General features: G+C 32.3%; 1 protein-coding gene across 1 annotated transcript in view; it reads right to left on the reverse strand.

The window, feature by feature from the left end:
* Nucleotides 1-5,720: 5,720 nt before the first annotated feature.
* Nucleotides 5,721-16,766, reverse strand: part of LOC139483017 (uncharacterized) — a 54,948-nt gene continuing 43,902 nt past the window's right edge. The window contains exons 20-31 of the mRNA XM_071267047.1: nt 15,648-15,858; nt 15,128-15,283; nt 14,251-14,608; nt 13,561-13,855; nt 12,315-12,441; nt 11,450-11,674; nt 10,951-11,160; nt 8,934-9,211; nt 7,882-8,032; nt 7,308-7,526; nt 6,642-6,795; nt 5,721-5,983 (exon numbers count right to left, since the gene is read on the reverse strand). Of these exons, the coding sequence (XP_071123148.1) occupies nt 5,721-5,983; nt 6,642-6,795; nt 7,308-7,526; nt 7,882-8,032; nt 8,934-9,211; nt 10,951-11,160; nt 11,450-11,674; nt 12,315-12,441; nt 13,561-13,855; nt 14,251-14,608; nt 15,128-15,283; nt 15,648-15,858 (2,647 nt within the window). The remainder of the gene's footprint in view (nt 5,984-6,641; nt 6,796-7,307; nt 7,527-7,881; nt 8,033-8,933; nt 9,212-10,950; nt 11,161-11,449; nt 11,675-12,314; nt 12,442-13,560; nt 13,856-14,250; nt 14,609-15,127; nt 15,284-15,647; nt 15,859-16,766) is intronic.

A 16,766-nucleotide genomic window follows, 5' to 3' on the forward strand; every position in this document is an offset into this window, starting at 1 on the left:
ACTGAAAAACAAAAACATATAACTTATATTTTTGACCAGAAAACCGAAGCTGTCATATCTTGACCATGCAATTTCAATCCTTATTATATACATGCAGGAGGCAATAGTACTTAAACGATATTTCAAATGAGTGCATTCTGGAGAAAATACCTGAAGAAATTGAATGGAAAATGTTTCAAAGGTTAATAGTTTCTGGCTAAACATGTCCCACATGCCACTAGTTTTAACATGGATAAGGACCCTGTCGGTAGATATTCAGAACAGAAGACTTTTTAAGTAAATAAGTGGCGGCACTAGTTTTCTGATCATGGTGATCAACTGGGATAAACTGCATAAACTACGCACGGAGCGAAACCGGATTTGTCAACAAAGTATCTGCTTGAAAGTATCATCCTTCATGCTAATCATGAGTCAATCATAATGCAACATTGGGAAAATAGAACTTAATCGATTCATTTGATGTAGTCAGTATCGAGTGTAAAATGATTTAATCTTAATTATAATATTCCGTTGTAAATTCTTTAATTTCCGAAAAATACTCAGGATTTAAAATTCATACTAAAACGTGTTGTTCAATTACCTTATTTCAGAGAATACAAACGTATGAAATATATTTCTATGAGCGCGATCTTTCATTAGGATTGGATCGAGACTTGATGTTCCAAGCACCAAATATATTAATTATTTAAGATAATCAAAACGTAAAACAGCCTCGAAATTAGGACTTGTAAGCTGACGCAAATCCAATCATGGTTTAAAGACATTCAAATAATGGTTTAATCATGCATTTATCACGGCGGTGGCTACTAGGCGAACAGTATTTCGTTTTTGGAAAACTAAAAACTATCTTCTTTCCCCAGTATTAAGAATATCAAGTGCCATACTGATTTGAAGATGCATTTATCGTTATCAAATTTCTGAACTTTGATATTAGACAATAAGTATCGCTGTATTTGGAGTAGTTAATCAGTACATTGAGGGCGACATTACACAAACATTTTTTGATTCGAGCGTCACTGATGAGTCTTTTGAAGACGCGCGTCTGGTGTAAATATAAAATTTCAATCCTGGTATCTATCTATGATGAGTTTATTTCAATAACAATAATGTTTTACATACCTTTTCAGCACCACCAGTCTGTGTTGTGTTACGATGGTCTACATTTAAGGTGCCTACATCTGGTGGAGAGGCAATCACCATCACACCGTCAGTTCGAATAGTTTGAAAACATATAGTGTGCGCGCATAACTTTAGAGCTATTCGGTACATAACTCCAGGACTCAATGTCAGATCATCAATACTGACGTCATACATTGTAGACAAATGAAAGAAATCTTGAAATATAGTCCATTGATCTAAATAATAAATGACATGCGATTTTAATTAATAATCAAAATTTTGAATGCAGGGGATTCTTTTAGATTTCTCCCTTTGGGTGTTTTTATGTAAATATGATTACATTTGATACTAATTATGCAATGAATGTTAGAACAACTACCATAAAATAATTTGTACGGATATGTCTTAATATAAATGGTAATTAATGCTAAATTTTCATTTCTGAAATATGACAATTCCAATGGAGTATTCTTTTAAAATGCTAACCATTCCGATGCGTCTAGATCTTTTCGACAATTGTGCTTTCGTATTGTGTTTTTGGTTTAATACTGCTGTTTTCCAATCGGTTCCTGTACTCCTGCAGGGTTGGCAAAGTATTACCCGCCCGGGAATTCCCAGTTGGGAAAATCCGTGTTTTCCCTGGCTGTGCAATTTTCAGAACTTAATTTTAAATGTTCTACATTCAGATTGCGAAATAAACACCCTAAGGGATTATGCCATTAACACTTATAGAATTGAAAGGGCTGATTATTGTTACATAAACAAATCTGCATTCTAATCTGAATAATAACTTATTAATTAGTAACAGTCCATGAACATTATTTTAATGTAATTTTTCTTACATTTAATTGGTAATTTTCAATAGGAGTTATATTTATTTGAAAAAAGTGGGTTTTTTTGCTTTATATTTACAGTTTTACCAATCCAAACAAACAAAATAGGTTATAACTGTCTTTAATGTATTACATTTGTGTTTGATCACTGAATCCTCTATAAAATTCAGACCAGTATTTTATATTCCCCAGTATTGCCCAGTATTACCCTCTAAATTCCTGTAAAACCCGGGTTTTCGCAGTATTTCCCACTAGGCTGGGCAATACTCATAAAACCCGGGTTTTTTTCCAACCCTGTACGCCTGTCACGTAATGTTGTCATGATAGCGGATTTTTTTACATTGCCATATATATAAGTGGGAGATTTGGATAGCTAAAAAAATGGGTTCAACTCGCCATTTTTCTTTAAATATCGTGTACCAAGTCCGGAAAACGACAATTGTTATCAGAAAGTCCGTTTCAATGAATGTTCATGTTTGTTTTTGTAGCAGTCCAGTGTTTCTATTTTTTTCCTTTTATATTTGACGTGTTTCCCTTTGTTTAGGAATGAGATACGAATTTGTTTCAGTTAAATTGATTTAGGACTATTGAACAGCGGTATACTTGTGTTGTCTTTATTTATGTACATTTTGTATCTGATATTATGACATTAATTTAAGTTAAAACAAACAGTTCTATTGGTGCCACCAATCTTCCGATGCTGTCTAACCAATATACATATTTTATGTTTTACTGTAGCCATTATAGATAACAAGTATAGAAAAATCATACTTCCAACATCTGATCGTTTTTCAATAGCAATATAAGCATCACTAGTGTATGTCTGCATTGTTAATGGTACAGTCCAATATGCCTTTAGAGAATTAAGTGACATTTGAAAGTTTCTGTCGACCAAACAAACCATTCTGTTGTCCTAAAAATGTGAGAAAAAAATGAAGAAATTAATAATATTCAACTGATTAATCAATAAACTTTTTTTTTCAAAATAGAATAAATATGTTATGTAATCTCTTTATTACATAAATTGTAATGTTAACATCATTGAAAATTTTCAGATCCTAATTTAAACCGGATAATAATATTGACTAGGATATAGTTCTTTTTTTTGTTATTAATGGGTTTGTTTTCTTTTTAAGTTGGTCTTTTTCGGTAGTTTTGATTTCTTTATTAGTGTGCTCTCCCCTTTCTATTAGCATTAAGTAGCATGATGAAATATTCTATAACAACCTATTAGGTAAAATTACTTGCATGCTCATGGTGATTCAAGGTGAAACCTGAAAGAAAACGACATGTGTATCAACTATATGGGATTAATCATATGTAATGAAAGTGTAACATTCATAGTCCGATACTATACGAATAAAGAATAAGATGTGTAAGTCCAAAGCATTGTATAGATTTACTTTCCTCATGCTCTTTCAAAACAAAATATTTTAAATCTGATAATGAAAACAATGCTTGATAAGCTGTGGTCAAAAGATCCCGAAACAAAATAACCAAACACAAATATGGTCACAGTAGTCTGAGATGGAACCTTAATTTCTTAGTTCACAAATCAACGTCTTTCATTCACAAGTTATCGCCCAATACTACCTAAAAACAACACGATGTGTTTGCTTACTAATTGTTTCCGCCGAAACGTGTCTGGCATATTATTTTAAAGATGCATTTGCTAAAGTTAGTTTACGATTTTCAATTTAAACATGTTAAAGTAAAACCTTATTGTTTCTTTTAGTGTTTTATTTAGTATTACATAGTTTTTAAATATTACCTGTAGAATTGCATGGTTCACCATCATAAATGACCACCCCTGCTAATACATCATTTTCTACGACTACAGTTACACCATCTGAAGAGACGGTTGTATTTCCACCATCACTTACTGCTGTAACACTTATATAATATTTCTGAAAGTAAACATTTAAATTCACATTTCTCTTTAGGATTCAATTCAACCTAATGTTCGACACATATCAAATCTATGTATGCCATTTATATTTTATTGTATGTGGTTTTTTTTATGTTTAAACAGTTAAGTGTAAAGATAAAGAACTGTTTTAAATTTGCCATTTTTGACTTTGAACATTTAATTGAATTTTTAAGGAAAAAAAGTGTTTTTTTTTCTTAATTTGTTCATAGTTTTCTTTTGTGGTTTATGTGTTTTCCTCAGTTTTGGTTCGTGACCCGGATTTGTTTCGATTTAATCAATGTATGATTATTGAACAGCGGTATACTACTGTTGTCTTTATGTATACCTCTCATTAATCGTATAAGTCAAACTAAGTGTGAAATTCTAAGTATTGGTCAAGACGTTTGACGTATGTCAGGTTGATAATCCTCAAGAGAGAGGTTGAGCCTCTGTTTTAAATAACGAAATATAACATACCTGATATGATATAAGAGATAATCCCATTTCTATGTGTGATAATGTATCGCCAACATTTTTCATAGAAATTATATCATTCCCACCTTTCGTTGTACCAATGCTTATACTATAAGTAATTTGCACATGTGGATGTGTGAAACCTGACCAGCGAGCAGCAAGACTAGTGGTATCTTTCTGGAAATCGACATCTTCTATATCCTGTACAATTAGTATGTCTTAATTCATATATTACTGTTTACAAATTTGTAAAATGTGTACGGTTTTTTTTATTCTGATACATATAATGTAGTTATATTCATGACAAGGATCGCAACGAAACAAATGTTACAGAAGATTACTTCCCTTTCATGAATGTGACCTACCGAATTGGACTATTTACCGGATTTGTTATAACATGAGCAACACGACGGTTGCCACATGTGGAGCATAATATGTTTACCATTCCGAATCACCTGAAATCACCCCCAGTTTTTGGTCGGGTTCGTGTTGCTTATTCTTTGGTTTTCTATGTTGTGTCATGTGCACTATTGTTTGTCTGTTTGTCTTTTTCGTTTTTAGCCATGGCATTGTCAGTTTATTTTCGATTTATGAGTTTTTCGAGTTTGACTGTCCCTCTAGTATCTTTCGTCCCTCTTTTAAATTTATACTTCAGCGATTAGTGCATCTATTGAATGGACTTGAAGTCACCGTTAGTTACTGTTTTTATTAATGAGTCATATTTCGGATAAAACCATATCTACTGTAAAATTGCGGCACAATTGAAGTTGTCTGACCATTTTTAATGAACATGTTTAAGATGACAATCTTAAATTTCGTACATTTATCAACGGAAATCTTCATATTAATGAAACTGAAACGAATTTTGCTTCATTTACTTTTCTTTTTCTGAAGTTGCAAATTTTTAATAATTGGTTGCACTCTAGTTATTATAATTTGTTTTATTCGTGCGGCACTGATGTTTCTATAAATCAGACATGATATCTTTGTAGAATTTTAAAGTGAATGTAATCCTAATCCTTCTCAACAGCATATTTACTTACTGTTACAGGTATTTTGTCCAGATCACTCTGAAAAAAAATCAAACCTCGGCTTAATAAAAATAACACCTGTCATAGATAAAGAAAAAATTATGAATTCATAAAGCCAAGCAGTAATTAGAACTACGTTTCGTATAGAAAAAACTTAAATTAAGCAATTGTATATAAACGCTACATGTGTTCAATCCAATTAATATCAGAAAATTATATCATAAATTTTGAGTCATACCTGTGTGTCATTATAACTACGTTTCGTATAGAAAAAAATTAAATTAAGCAATTGTATATAAACGCTACATGTGTTCAAACCAATTAATATCAGAAAGTTATGTCATAAATTTTGAGTCATACCTGTGTGTCAATATCTATTACTACCCCTTCTGTTGGTGGTTCAACTGCATGTATATAAGGACTTGATGTCTGAATATTAGCTTGGCCAGCAGAGTTAGTAGCTTTGATCGATACATAGTAAGTATGAAATCCATGAAGGTACCAGTCAAGTTCGTGTATGTCTGTAGCCGTACATGTTGGTGGTACTGTGATGGTACACGATCCTCCTCCGCGTATTGGCTGATAAGACTGAATGTCAGTTCCGTATGCTCTAGAACCTGTACAAAGAGGTATGCGAATGTATATTTCTTTTAGCTGACCTATATGATAAAGGTTTGATAATGTCGGTTTCTGAGATTTTTGAGATAGATTATGTTCAATACAAAATACAGTTTATCGCTTCCTCAATCGATATATTAGTGTATGCACATTCTTCTAATGAAACAAAATTTTGCTAAATATATATAATTGTATACTATTACATGCGGGACTTGGCTTGTTTATACTTAAGTAGATCTTTGAATTTAGTATCAACATCTTACTTACAATGCACGCAGAATAAGTAGTGTCTGGTTTTTTTTTTGTAGTCTAAGCATCGTAAACTATAAATTAAATTGCAAAACTATATACATTTAGAACAAACACTCAATTTGTATTCACATGGACCTTTAAAATACTTTGATCCGTGTCATATGTCATTGTATTTGTAATCTTTATAAAGTGCTGGACCATGTTAAAAAAGGAGCAAACAGATACTGAAGAGACAGTATTGCAAATTATTGTCTTTCTCTATTTGGAACTTAATAAATTGTAAAAGTGCAAAATGCCTAGTTATCTTATTTTCAATGCGGCAACAACCCTGTATAATCATAAAGTATTTGGAACTTTTTCGTGCATGAGCATTTGATATGACAAAATAGTGTATTCAATAAATACCAATAGCAAATTGATAATCCATTTCAAAAAGTTCTTCACTGTCACTAAAACCGTTAAGATTCCAAACTGCTATCAATATGTTGCCTGACAATGATACCGAGATAGACCCAGAAAAGTCCGGAGATGTTGTGTCAATAAAGCAAGGTCCGAGTGTCTGAAAGAAAAGGAATCACGCTTAACTAAATTCATTCATATTTAATATCCTAAATTTATAATTCCAGTAATAATCTTAGTGAATAATATTCTCTCAAAATTTTCTATTAAAATGTTGGCACATTCTTTTTGATTAACACTAATGTATAAATCATATGAAACTGTGTTTGTACTATGTAACCATTATACATCTGTATCATGGATTGGTTTGTCAAACATAAATTAAGCACAAGGGAAATCACATCAACTTAGGATAACCTTACTGTTCATTTAAAAAGAAAACGTGAATAACTCTTTCACTCGAATTTTATGTCATATGATACTCATTTAACATATCTTGATTCATAAGAACATTGACATATATCTAATATAGTCCGTTTCATTACATAAAAGATGATATGTCGTTTATAATAGTAAGTAGAAACACATTTTGAAAGGCAAAATTAAGGTCATATTTAATAATCATTTATTGCAAGATTTTTGGAAATATTGTTGAAGTTTGAAAATTCTTACGCTTAGTCCTTCCACGTTTGATTTGCTAATTGTTTTAATTATTATATAGAACTCAGTTCCGTCTGGTACATTGCCATGAGTCACTCTATGATGTGCATGTTGATTGGTAGATTCAAACGCCATTATATCTGGCGCCATACTTCCTGGAGTAGACGAAAATCCTAGTTCATAATCATACACTTGGGCTGGGATGTCAATCGGCTTCCATGAAAACTCCATCTTAAATAAACATGACAAATATGTATGTGTAGCATTAAAGAAATATCAGCCCAAACACATATTGTGCATTTTTTACCATTAACAAACTGATATAAAGAATTTTTTAAAGTATAATTTTGTTTACATTTGGGATTGATTAGAGCATTGAAATATTTCTGATAACACAACAGTTTTGTAAAGTACAAGCTAACAAAGAGATTTTCTGGATTTAGCTTCATCAGAAACGCTTCAAGCCAAAAATTTGAAAGCTAAATTATAAGAACCATTAAACAGTCTTTAATTCATATAACGTTTATCCTCTATATCTGGCTCTAATCATGGTCTCGAAATAACTTCTTAATCTATTAGAACTTACAAGAGATGATTTAGAGAGAGTCAGTCCGATACTACTTGGTGCTCCAGTCGAGTTAATACAGAATACATCACCATTCACCATAGGTAGAGTACCATTATCGTATTGTTCTAATGGAAACAGGTCGATATCTGTTAATATTGTTGCCTTCATTCTAAAATAATAAAATACACATAACACATTTGGAATCGTAAAATTATTTAAGAGAGCTAGCAAATATCTTTATATAGATGGGAATCGATCCTTAAAGTGTAATGTATTTCGAGTTTTTGAAGAACAAAAACAGAAGATACCAAAGAGGCAGTCGGAATAAAAACAATACTATACAATATTTGGCGGAAAACAATGAAAGACAATCAGACAAGAAACACTCCAAAAGCTAAATGTTGAAGGACATTAACAAAACAAACAACAAACACCAAAGGATAACTTTTCCACTTTCCCTAATGGCAATCATCGTGTTATTTTTTGCATCTAATCTGTTTATAATTCCCATTCGGTAATAATACAATCTAGGTAAAAAGTACAGGAATGTGACTACGCAAAGTGGAACATATCCGAAGTCATCTGTAACACTTAAAGTCTAACCAATGATGATGGAGACTGTAAACATTGGAAAGGATGACTTCAGATTTCTTTTGTTTTTTACTTCACTGCCACACTCCAAATGATTGACTAAGATAGACAAATATGGTAACCTCATGACTTCTCACGTCATGCAGTAAACCCCATTAAAAGTGGTTAATTTGTTTGTTCGTTTGACTGTTGATGATGTGTAACTTTAAGCCACATCCAAGTCAGAATGGGGACGTTAAATGTGATGCGTTTTATAGGGTGTGCGCCAGGTTTTGTGTACGTAAAATAATAGCATTCCGTCAAATCTCTATGAGGTCTTTAGGTTGAATTTTGAAATTTAAATATTGTCCCTTTCTAAAATGCTTTTGTTTTCCTGCCAAAAATATAGAATATGCAAATATACACTGACCATTTTGACATTAACTAACTGTGGAAATATTTGTTACGACAAGTTTAACTCTCAAGTAATGCTAACTTACATGCAATCTGCCGTAACATTTGCTATCATTCTCCTTACTCGTTGTGAGCTGAGGATGTAATAATTGGTTTGATTTGTGTCTGTAATCAAACCACCAGTAATCACTGCATCTTCAACCATCACTTCTTTCACCCCGGGAATAGAGCTGTCAATAGTTACTCCGTCAGAACACACAGGCTCTGATGGATCTAAAGCCCTGTTGTAGGCCACAACTGTAAAATAATAGGTTCCATCACCGTCAGCGGTATAACTTCCAAAATTGTTGTACGTTTCTGTAACCTATTGCATGAAACAAAGAACAGACAGAAAATAAAATCATTTACAGGCAATGGGGCATGGTCTTTCTTTCAATTAGATCTGCAATATAAAAATTACGGATGGCCATCTCATTCAGTTAAAGGTACTAGTAATCTTCAAAAGAAATGTCTGTTGACAGTGTATCAATGAATTATGGATATGAAATTAATCTTGAGGAAATGGCAAACTTAACGATTAAGTAGTTATTTGGCCTGCTTATTGTTTTGATTCGACTGAAACTGATGAGTACAATGTAGACGAAACGTTCATTAGTCGTATCCAACTATCAAAATAGCGTTTAGGCAAATAAAGGATGACAAAAGCTACACTCTCGGGTAAACTCTTGTTTATTTACAAATATAAAATCGTACATATTACATCATTAATTAGAATTTTTATTTTATCGCGCCAATAAAATTCAACGTTTTCCTGCGCCTACGTAGTTTTTGGATGCCTTGCTTTACGACCTTATGATTGGTTTTGCCTTCCTAATTTCTTTACTTACACACTACTGCTGCGGGTTAATTTGACGAAACGCACATATAGTTTATCAAACATAAGCTGGTGTTATCGATTTTTCTGTGCATTTTCCAAGAAAGATATCAATTGATATCGATGAATGTTTGATTCCGTAAAGAGATTTGTTCATGAAATGTTATCCTTTCGATGTATTTTCTTTCTTCGAATGAAATCAGTCATTCCGTTACACTATTTTAAAATTCAATCACTGTATTTTTTAGAAAAAAGACTGCATTCCGTCAAAGAGACAATACTTCATATTTTTAATAAATTAATGTACACAAAAAAATAATTATTCTGCATTTCGATCAATTTCAATCCAACAGTGTTACGCATTTGAATAGAAAGCATTCCGATTTGCCTTGATCGTTATGTTAGTCATTTTTGTTTCAGAGAAGGCTATAGTATTGCCATTGATAAATACATAGCTATGCAATAGTAGTTTGCCGATGGTTGAATCTCAGAAGTTGATTAAAACGGTACGATTAGGCCGTACGGTGACCTATAGTTGTTAATTACTGTGTCATTTTTATCTCTTGTGAACAGTTGTCTCATTGGCAATTATACTACATCTTCTTTTTTATAAATCAAGATAACAAACAAAAATTTATTAGTCGCAAAGATATATAAATGGAACGAGACGAATACATCATTTCAATAGTCCATAGTATTACCAAAGCACCGTGTGTTATGTGATTTTCTTTTTGAATATGTGGTCGGAAGTATGGAATCCCTTACCTATGTAGATCTTTAGCTTCAACAATTCCACAAAATTCCACAAAATAATTCCAAGGCAACAACATTAAAGTGTTATACTTATACTTATGGCTTTAAATTTAGATTTAAAAAAAAATCTTTGATATTAGGTCTACATTTGCATTTTGAAGATAAAACATAGAAATTAAAGGCTTTTTAACAGAATCTTTAAAGACCTTTCAATCTAAATAATGATAACTACGTGATCCTTTGAAAGTAGCAATTACTTGTAACGTATAACAAATAGGGCAATATTCAAATACTCTAAACCTGTATCTTTTTCCCCAAATACAAAAGTAGAACTTAAAAAACAATAACATAATGACAGAAGCAGCAGTGTTTGATCATGATATTGAACAACGGTATACTACTGTTTATGATTCTGTGTCCAGGTTTTTTTGCTTACATGTATTTGCATTTTCACACGATTTTAAATATAAACATACGTTTGCAGCAGTTAGATTTAAATTAAAATCGTTTTTCTCTGCACAGCTTGTGCCGACAAGATATTGATAGAAAAATACACCACTTTCTCTGTCAAAGAATTGGTCCCAGTAGGCATTTAGGTTCATTCCTTGTTGGTAATCTACCTCTGGATTTCCGACTAATCCGTCATGAACTGCTCCTGCATGCGGTGGACTTATGTCTACTGTTATCTAAGATAAGAACAGCGAAAAACGAAAACTTACTATCTATCTAGAATTTAGAATTATATAAAATCTGTTTTAATTCAAAATGATTTTCTATGATTACTTTTACAGTTGTATAAATCAAGGAAATACTTAATTAAAAGACGACAACAGAATTAAATGGAAAATAGATAAAAACCATTTCTTATACTACATGTCAAAATTCAAAATTTTAATGGTTTAAAGGAAGAAGATTATTTACTCTGTCCCATGACAAATATACAATGTACTCTATATATAAAAAAAGACAGCTTGCCTTTCTTGTTAAAACAGTTGTGAGTTTAGCTTTATTTGTAACATTAACTTCAATGAAGTAGTCCGAATCATGAACGCCTCTGTCTTTGTTTGTAAACAATCCACTGGTTGTCTTTATTTCTGGTATCACATGGAAGTGACGATGATAGCAGCCCATAAATGCAGTACAGTAACAATTCGCTCCTCTTGGTCGAGACCCATAGTTATCTTGACATACTGTTAAATTCTAGAAAAAAAAGAACTGTTTATGTTAAGTCTTTGGTTTTTTTTTGAAAATACTGGTTTAACTTTGGACCTAGAAGTATAAAATGTGTTGCCCCTATTTGGGATTAATAAAGACGAGTGTTTTAATTTTTCATGTTTATTACACTCCTTTTATGAATTTACCTTAAAGTTTGGTACACTTTAAATGACTTAAGGTGGTCCCTAACACTACAGGGAGATAACTCTGTAAAATCAGCTAAACGTTTTAAGTACGTTATATTGTTAGGGGAATATTAAGCTTCTTGATGATCAAAATTAGTATTTGTCAAACTGCTATATAACCAGTGTATTTTTTCTGAAAAAACGGTTGGTTCAAATTATTTGAAATTTTTATATTTTTGTCAAAGGGACAAAGTATATACTTTGTCAAAATTTTATGAAATTTAAACGTGCCAAATTAATTTCGGTGAAAGTGTTGGGTACCACCTTAATACGTTTTTATAAAAAAAAAAACATATCAGATTCTGAAATTCAATTGACAAATAAGAAATGTCTTCCCAAAACTAAATTCAGGTATGATTCATATAAGACGATTCTTATAACTGCATGTACTAATCTGATTACGTTTCCATCAACGGTCTTTCAATATTTCCATTGCTAACCTCAGAATTTCCTTGCGCTATGATATGCTCGTGACCATGTAGTACAACTGCTCCACCATAATTGTCATATAACTTCCAGTTAACGGAATCTAATCCGCTGTGAAGATCAAACGCTTCCCACTCAATACTGAGAAAACAAAATCATGTATTATATCATGTGTGCATTCGAAATTCGAAATATTTCGTTGTTAATTTTTGAGAGATGAAGAGTTATATTCGAGAACTCAGGGAGAAATATGGTATGTTTCAGTATAAAGTAACACTGGAAAGTATATAATATACTTTTCCTACTACAATGTATTTTTTTTTAGTAGTACTTGTTTTAATCCTTACTAGTCTTCCAAGCAGCCGTAATCAAGAGAAATGAATTGAAAGGTCGTAAATTGACGATTGAAAAATTAAATGAAGAAATAAATCATTGATTAAACAGCTAGACTCTGGATTTAAGTGCAATATTGCAGTAGAAAAGTGCATAACACAAAACAAGCATAATTTGTTCTTATGTATTTAATTCTCTTCTGATCATTCGCATATTGTTTAAATCTATCATCCTGAATGGAGAATTTACTGTATAATGTTTTAAAGCCTTTGTGCGTCCAATGTACTTTTCTGGATAAATCATCCAACTAACTTTGTTTTGGGAATTCACAACTCATTAAAACAACAATGAAAGAAAAACAAATTTGACAAACAGAAACTAAGAAATATCCAAATGTATACGCGGTTTGTTGACATGGCAACTGGTAAAATGTGAGATTTGTTTTTTTATTTTCTGAACACCTTGCTCCATAATAGTATTGTTAGGACAATTTTAAGAACATGTATTATATATTTTTATTTATTTGTACTACAAGAGGGACGAAAGAGACCAAAGGGACCGTCAAATTCATAACTGACAACGCCATGGCTAAAAATGAAAGACAAACAAACAACAGCACACATGACACAACATACAAAACTAAAGAATAAACAACACGACCCCCACCAAAAAACTAGGGGTGATCTCATGTGCTCCGGAAGGGTAAGCAGATCCTGCTCTACATGTGGCACCCGTCGTGATGCTTATGTGATAACAAATCCGGTAAATAGTCTTAATTCGGTGGGTACTAATATTCGAACCAAATATGGAATTACTTCCCATAGTCTGTTCACAAAAATAACAGAGAGGCAAAAGATACCAAAAGGACCTTCAAACGCATAAACCGAAAATAAACTGACAACGCCATAACAAAAACGAAATACTTACGTCATTTTGGTGAACTCTTCAATACGATGAACTGTGACATTTAGTCTGTCACCAAGTGTCAACCAAAGATTCTGTATGATAGGGGGCGTAGCATCTCTATAAACGGTAATAGTGTCATTCTTAGATTCATGGATAACATCCAAAGCTTTAACTGTTACCGTAAGTCTGTCGCCGTCTGCCCAGTTTAATGTTAAGTATTCATATTGGTTGTAAATTTCTATCACAGACGTCAGGGGTCTGGAATCCTTTAGGGAAGGGTCGTGTACTTCAAACGATACTTTGAAGTCAACAATACCTTAAAAGAAATCAAAATACCTTTCTAATTTTTGTATAATAGATCGATGATACTGTGACGACATAGCGATTAGTAAAAATAAAACAAAATTTAAACTTTGTCGCCGTTGTCTTATGTCTACCATGTTTGTTTTTCGTAAATTGTTTTGTAATAAATTATGTTGTTAGTTTGCTTTATTGGATTGTTTCATATTTATCGTGTCGGGATCTTTATAGCAGACAATATTGATACATTTTTTTTTGGTGAAAGCTATACGATTGCCTATAATAGCTTTCATCTATTCATTTTGAAATTTGGTGGAGAGAAAGTGGTCTCATTGGCAATCTTACCATATCTCCTTATTCCTGTTAAACGAAATAAAATTGCAGATTCCTTTATCCCTTTTACATACTGACCTCGTTTATTTTTAATTGCAGCATTTGTTCTATTTCCATACAGATCCTCATAGAGAGATATGTCAGGATGTGGAGCAAAAGTTTGAACTCCATACAACCATCCATTGTTCAGATGTCGTACATTTATAAATCTGTCAGGCCAAACAATTTGTACCGTATTAGTGTCTTGTACTACCCATTCATATAGTGTATCTTTTGACGCAGTAGCACACTTGGTTTCCTCCCCAGTTTTGTCAACTACAGAAATGTCGTCAAAAAAGAATATGCCACGCCCAGTTTTATGATTCCCGGCTTTGTCAAAAACAGAAAGATGAATAGAATATACTCCTGCTGTTGTCACCGTGAATGTATCCTGAAGCTAAGGAAATAAAAAGTGAAATTTCAAATATGGAACTGAAATGTTGGACACTCACTATAAAGTTCATTCAAAGTTGGACACAATCTTTCTATAATATGGTAAAAGTAAAAAACTATTAGAACAGTTTGTTTTGCTTGTTTGATGTGTGTTCCTTATGGGTTTTTTTTCAAATACTAGTATCATTTCAGCTATCATCAAAGATTAGAGGTAAGCGGATGTGATTTTTTTCATTAAATTTTATAGGAGGATATTTTTTTTACGTTTGGTTTACCTTTAGCTCGACATATTCATTATTGATAAGGACACGCATGCCCGCTACATCCCCGTCTCAATCCGCTCCTGATATGATATAGAGAAATGTTGTAATGATTTCGTTGTTTGTATTGTACAAATGCCAATAGACCCTCGTTTGGTGTATTTTTTATAACCTATATACCAACCAAAATGTATCTATACTTAGTATCAACAAACACATACTAATTCTAAAGAATAACAAAGGCTTTGAAGCCAACAACTTACCGTATCATTGATGGGTTTGTTTCCGGCATTTGCTACAGGTACTCGACCATCAACTAACTGTGTGCCATCTTTATCAAGATCAAATACTTGATACTCGTAATAAAGAATACCAGCTAAGTCATCTGACCAACCATCCCAGCTAAAAGTCATTATAGGCTGCAATGAAGTGATTGTTTTCAAATGATAATGATATCAGTGCTCTTTTACAGTTTCATTACTATTCAAAAATTTCAATTGATTTTTTAAATATTATGCTTAGACCATGTTAAAAACAAAACGGGGAAAACTGTTCACAAAAAAAACTTGTACACATCTGCATTTGACCACATGTGCGTTCGAACTGAAATCGGTAAAGTGACGCATACATATTTCTCATATAAAATTCACAAAAAGGCTATTATTTTCAAAACACAAAGAACCAAAAACTCAAAGGTTCAAATATTTTCCCGCTTTTTAGAAATTGTTCTGATTGAGTAATGGGATATACAATATGTCACTTAAAACACGTATATAGTCTTACATTATTTGTTATGTCTGTTGGAATGGATATAAAATGAGTACAAGACTTTCCCGCCGATACAGAACAATGATACGGATTCACCACATCCCAGTGATACTCAAAGGTCCGTGTCAGTGTTTGACCTTGATAATAGTATCGTGTTGTTATGCCATTCTCTCTGTTTGCAACATCCACATAACCACCATTTGTTGACGACACCTCATACAAAATTCTACAATTTAATTGACATTTCCCTCATTAATACATTTCGTACGAAAGCCACAAAAATGCATTGAAATATGAATGGTACGAGAGAAGGATTTGTAAACACGTTACAGGTCTCAAAGGTGTATATTATGTTTATGAAAATATAAAAAAGACTTTGTTGAAATAGTAAAGTGATTAAATTTATATTACAATGTTGTCTGTTGTACTTCATTTTTCTATATTTTAAACACTTGTGTGTTTGTTTTGTTCACACATTGTTGTCAATATAACGGAATTCTATGTGACTGTGATACAAGTAAGAGGTAAGCTAGCTGTGAAACCAAGTTTAATCCCCCATTTGCTACTAATGATATGGCTGTACAAAGTCAGGAATATGACCGTTGTTTCCTTTTGACCTTTTGATTGTGCTATTTTATAAAGGACTTTCCGTTTTGAAATTTCCTTACAGTTCGTTAATTTTCTTATTTGATTTTTATAGCGTTTTCATTTCATTGATATGATACAAATATATAAATTCTTAAAGTAATAATATTAATAGAATTTAGTTCCCGAGGTAAAGACGAAAATGTGCAAGTGGTTCATAAGTGTTTCTCGTTTTTTGTTATTTTAAAAAGATAAGACCGTTGTTTTCCTGTTTGCATGGTTTAACTCTAGTCATTTTTGGGCTCTTAAAAGCTAGCTGTTCGTTATGAGCAACGGCTCGGTGATGAAAGTCGTACTTTAATATATATAATGGTTCACTTTTACAAATTGATACTTGGATGGATATTTGTCTCATTGGCACTCATACCACATCGTCTTCTATCTATACATTATTGCAAACTATACTTTACCATCGGCTTCAGGATCTTTCAGCAATAAACTTTGAAGTTAAAGGTATTTTACCTAATTCTGTTGAATTTTCATAAATCA

Source organism: Mytilus edulis, chromosome 7 (genome assembly GCF_963676685.1).
Source record: "Mytilus edulis chromosome 7, xbMytEdul2.2, whole genome shotgun sequence".
In the NCBI taxonomy this organism is placed as follows: Eukaryota; Metazoa; Mollusca; class Bivalvia; order Mytilida; family Mytilidae; genus Mytilus; species Mytilus edulis.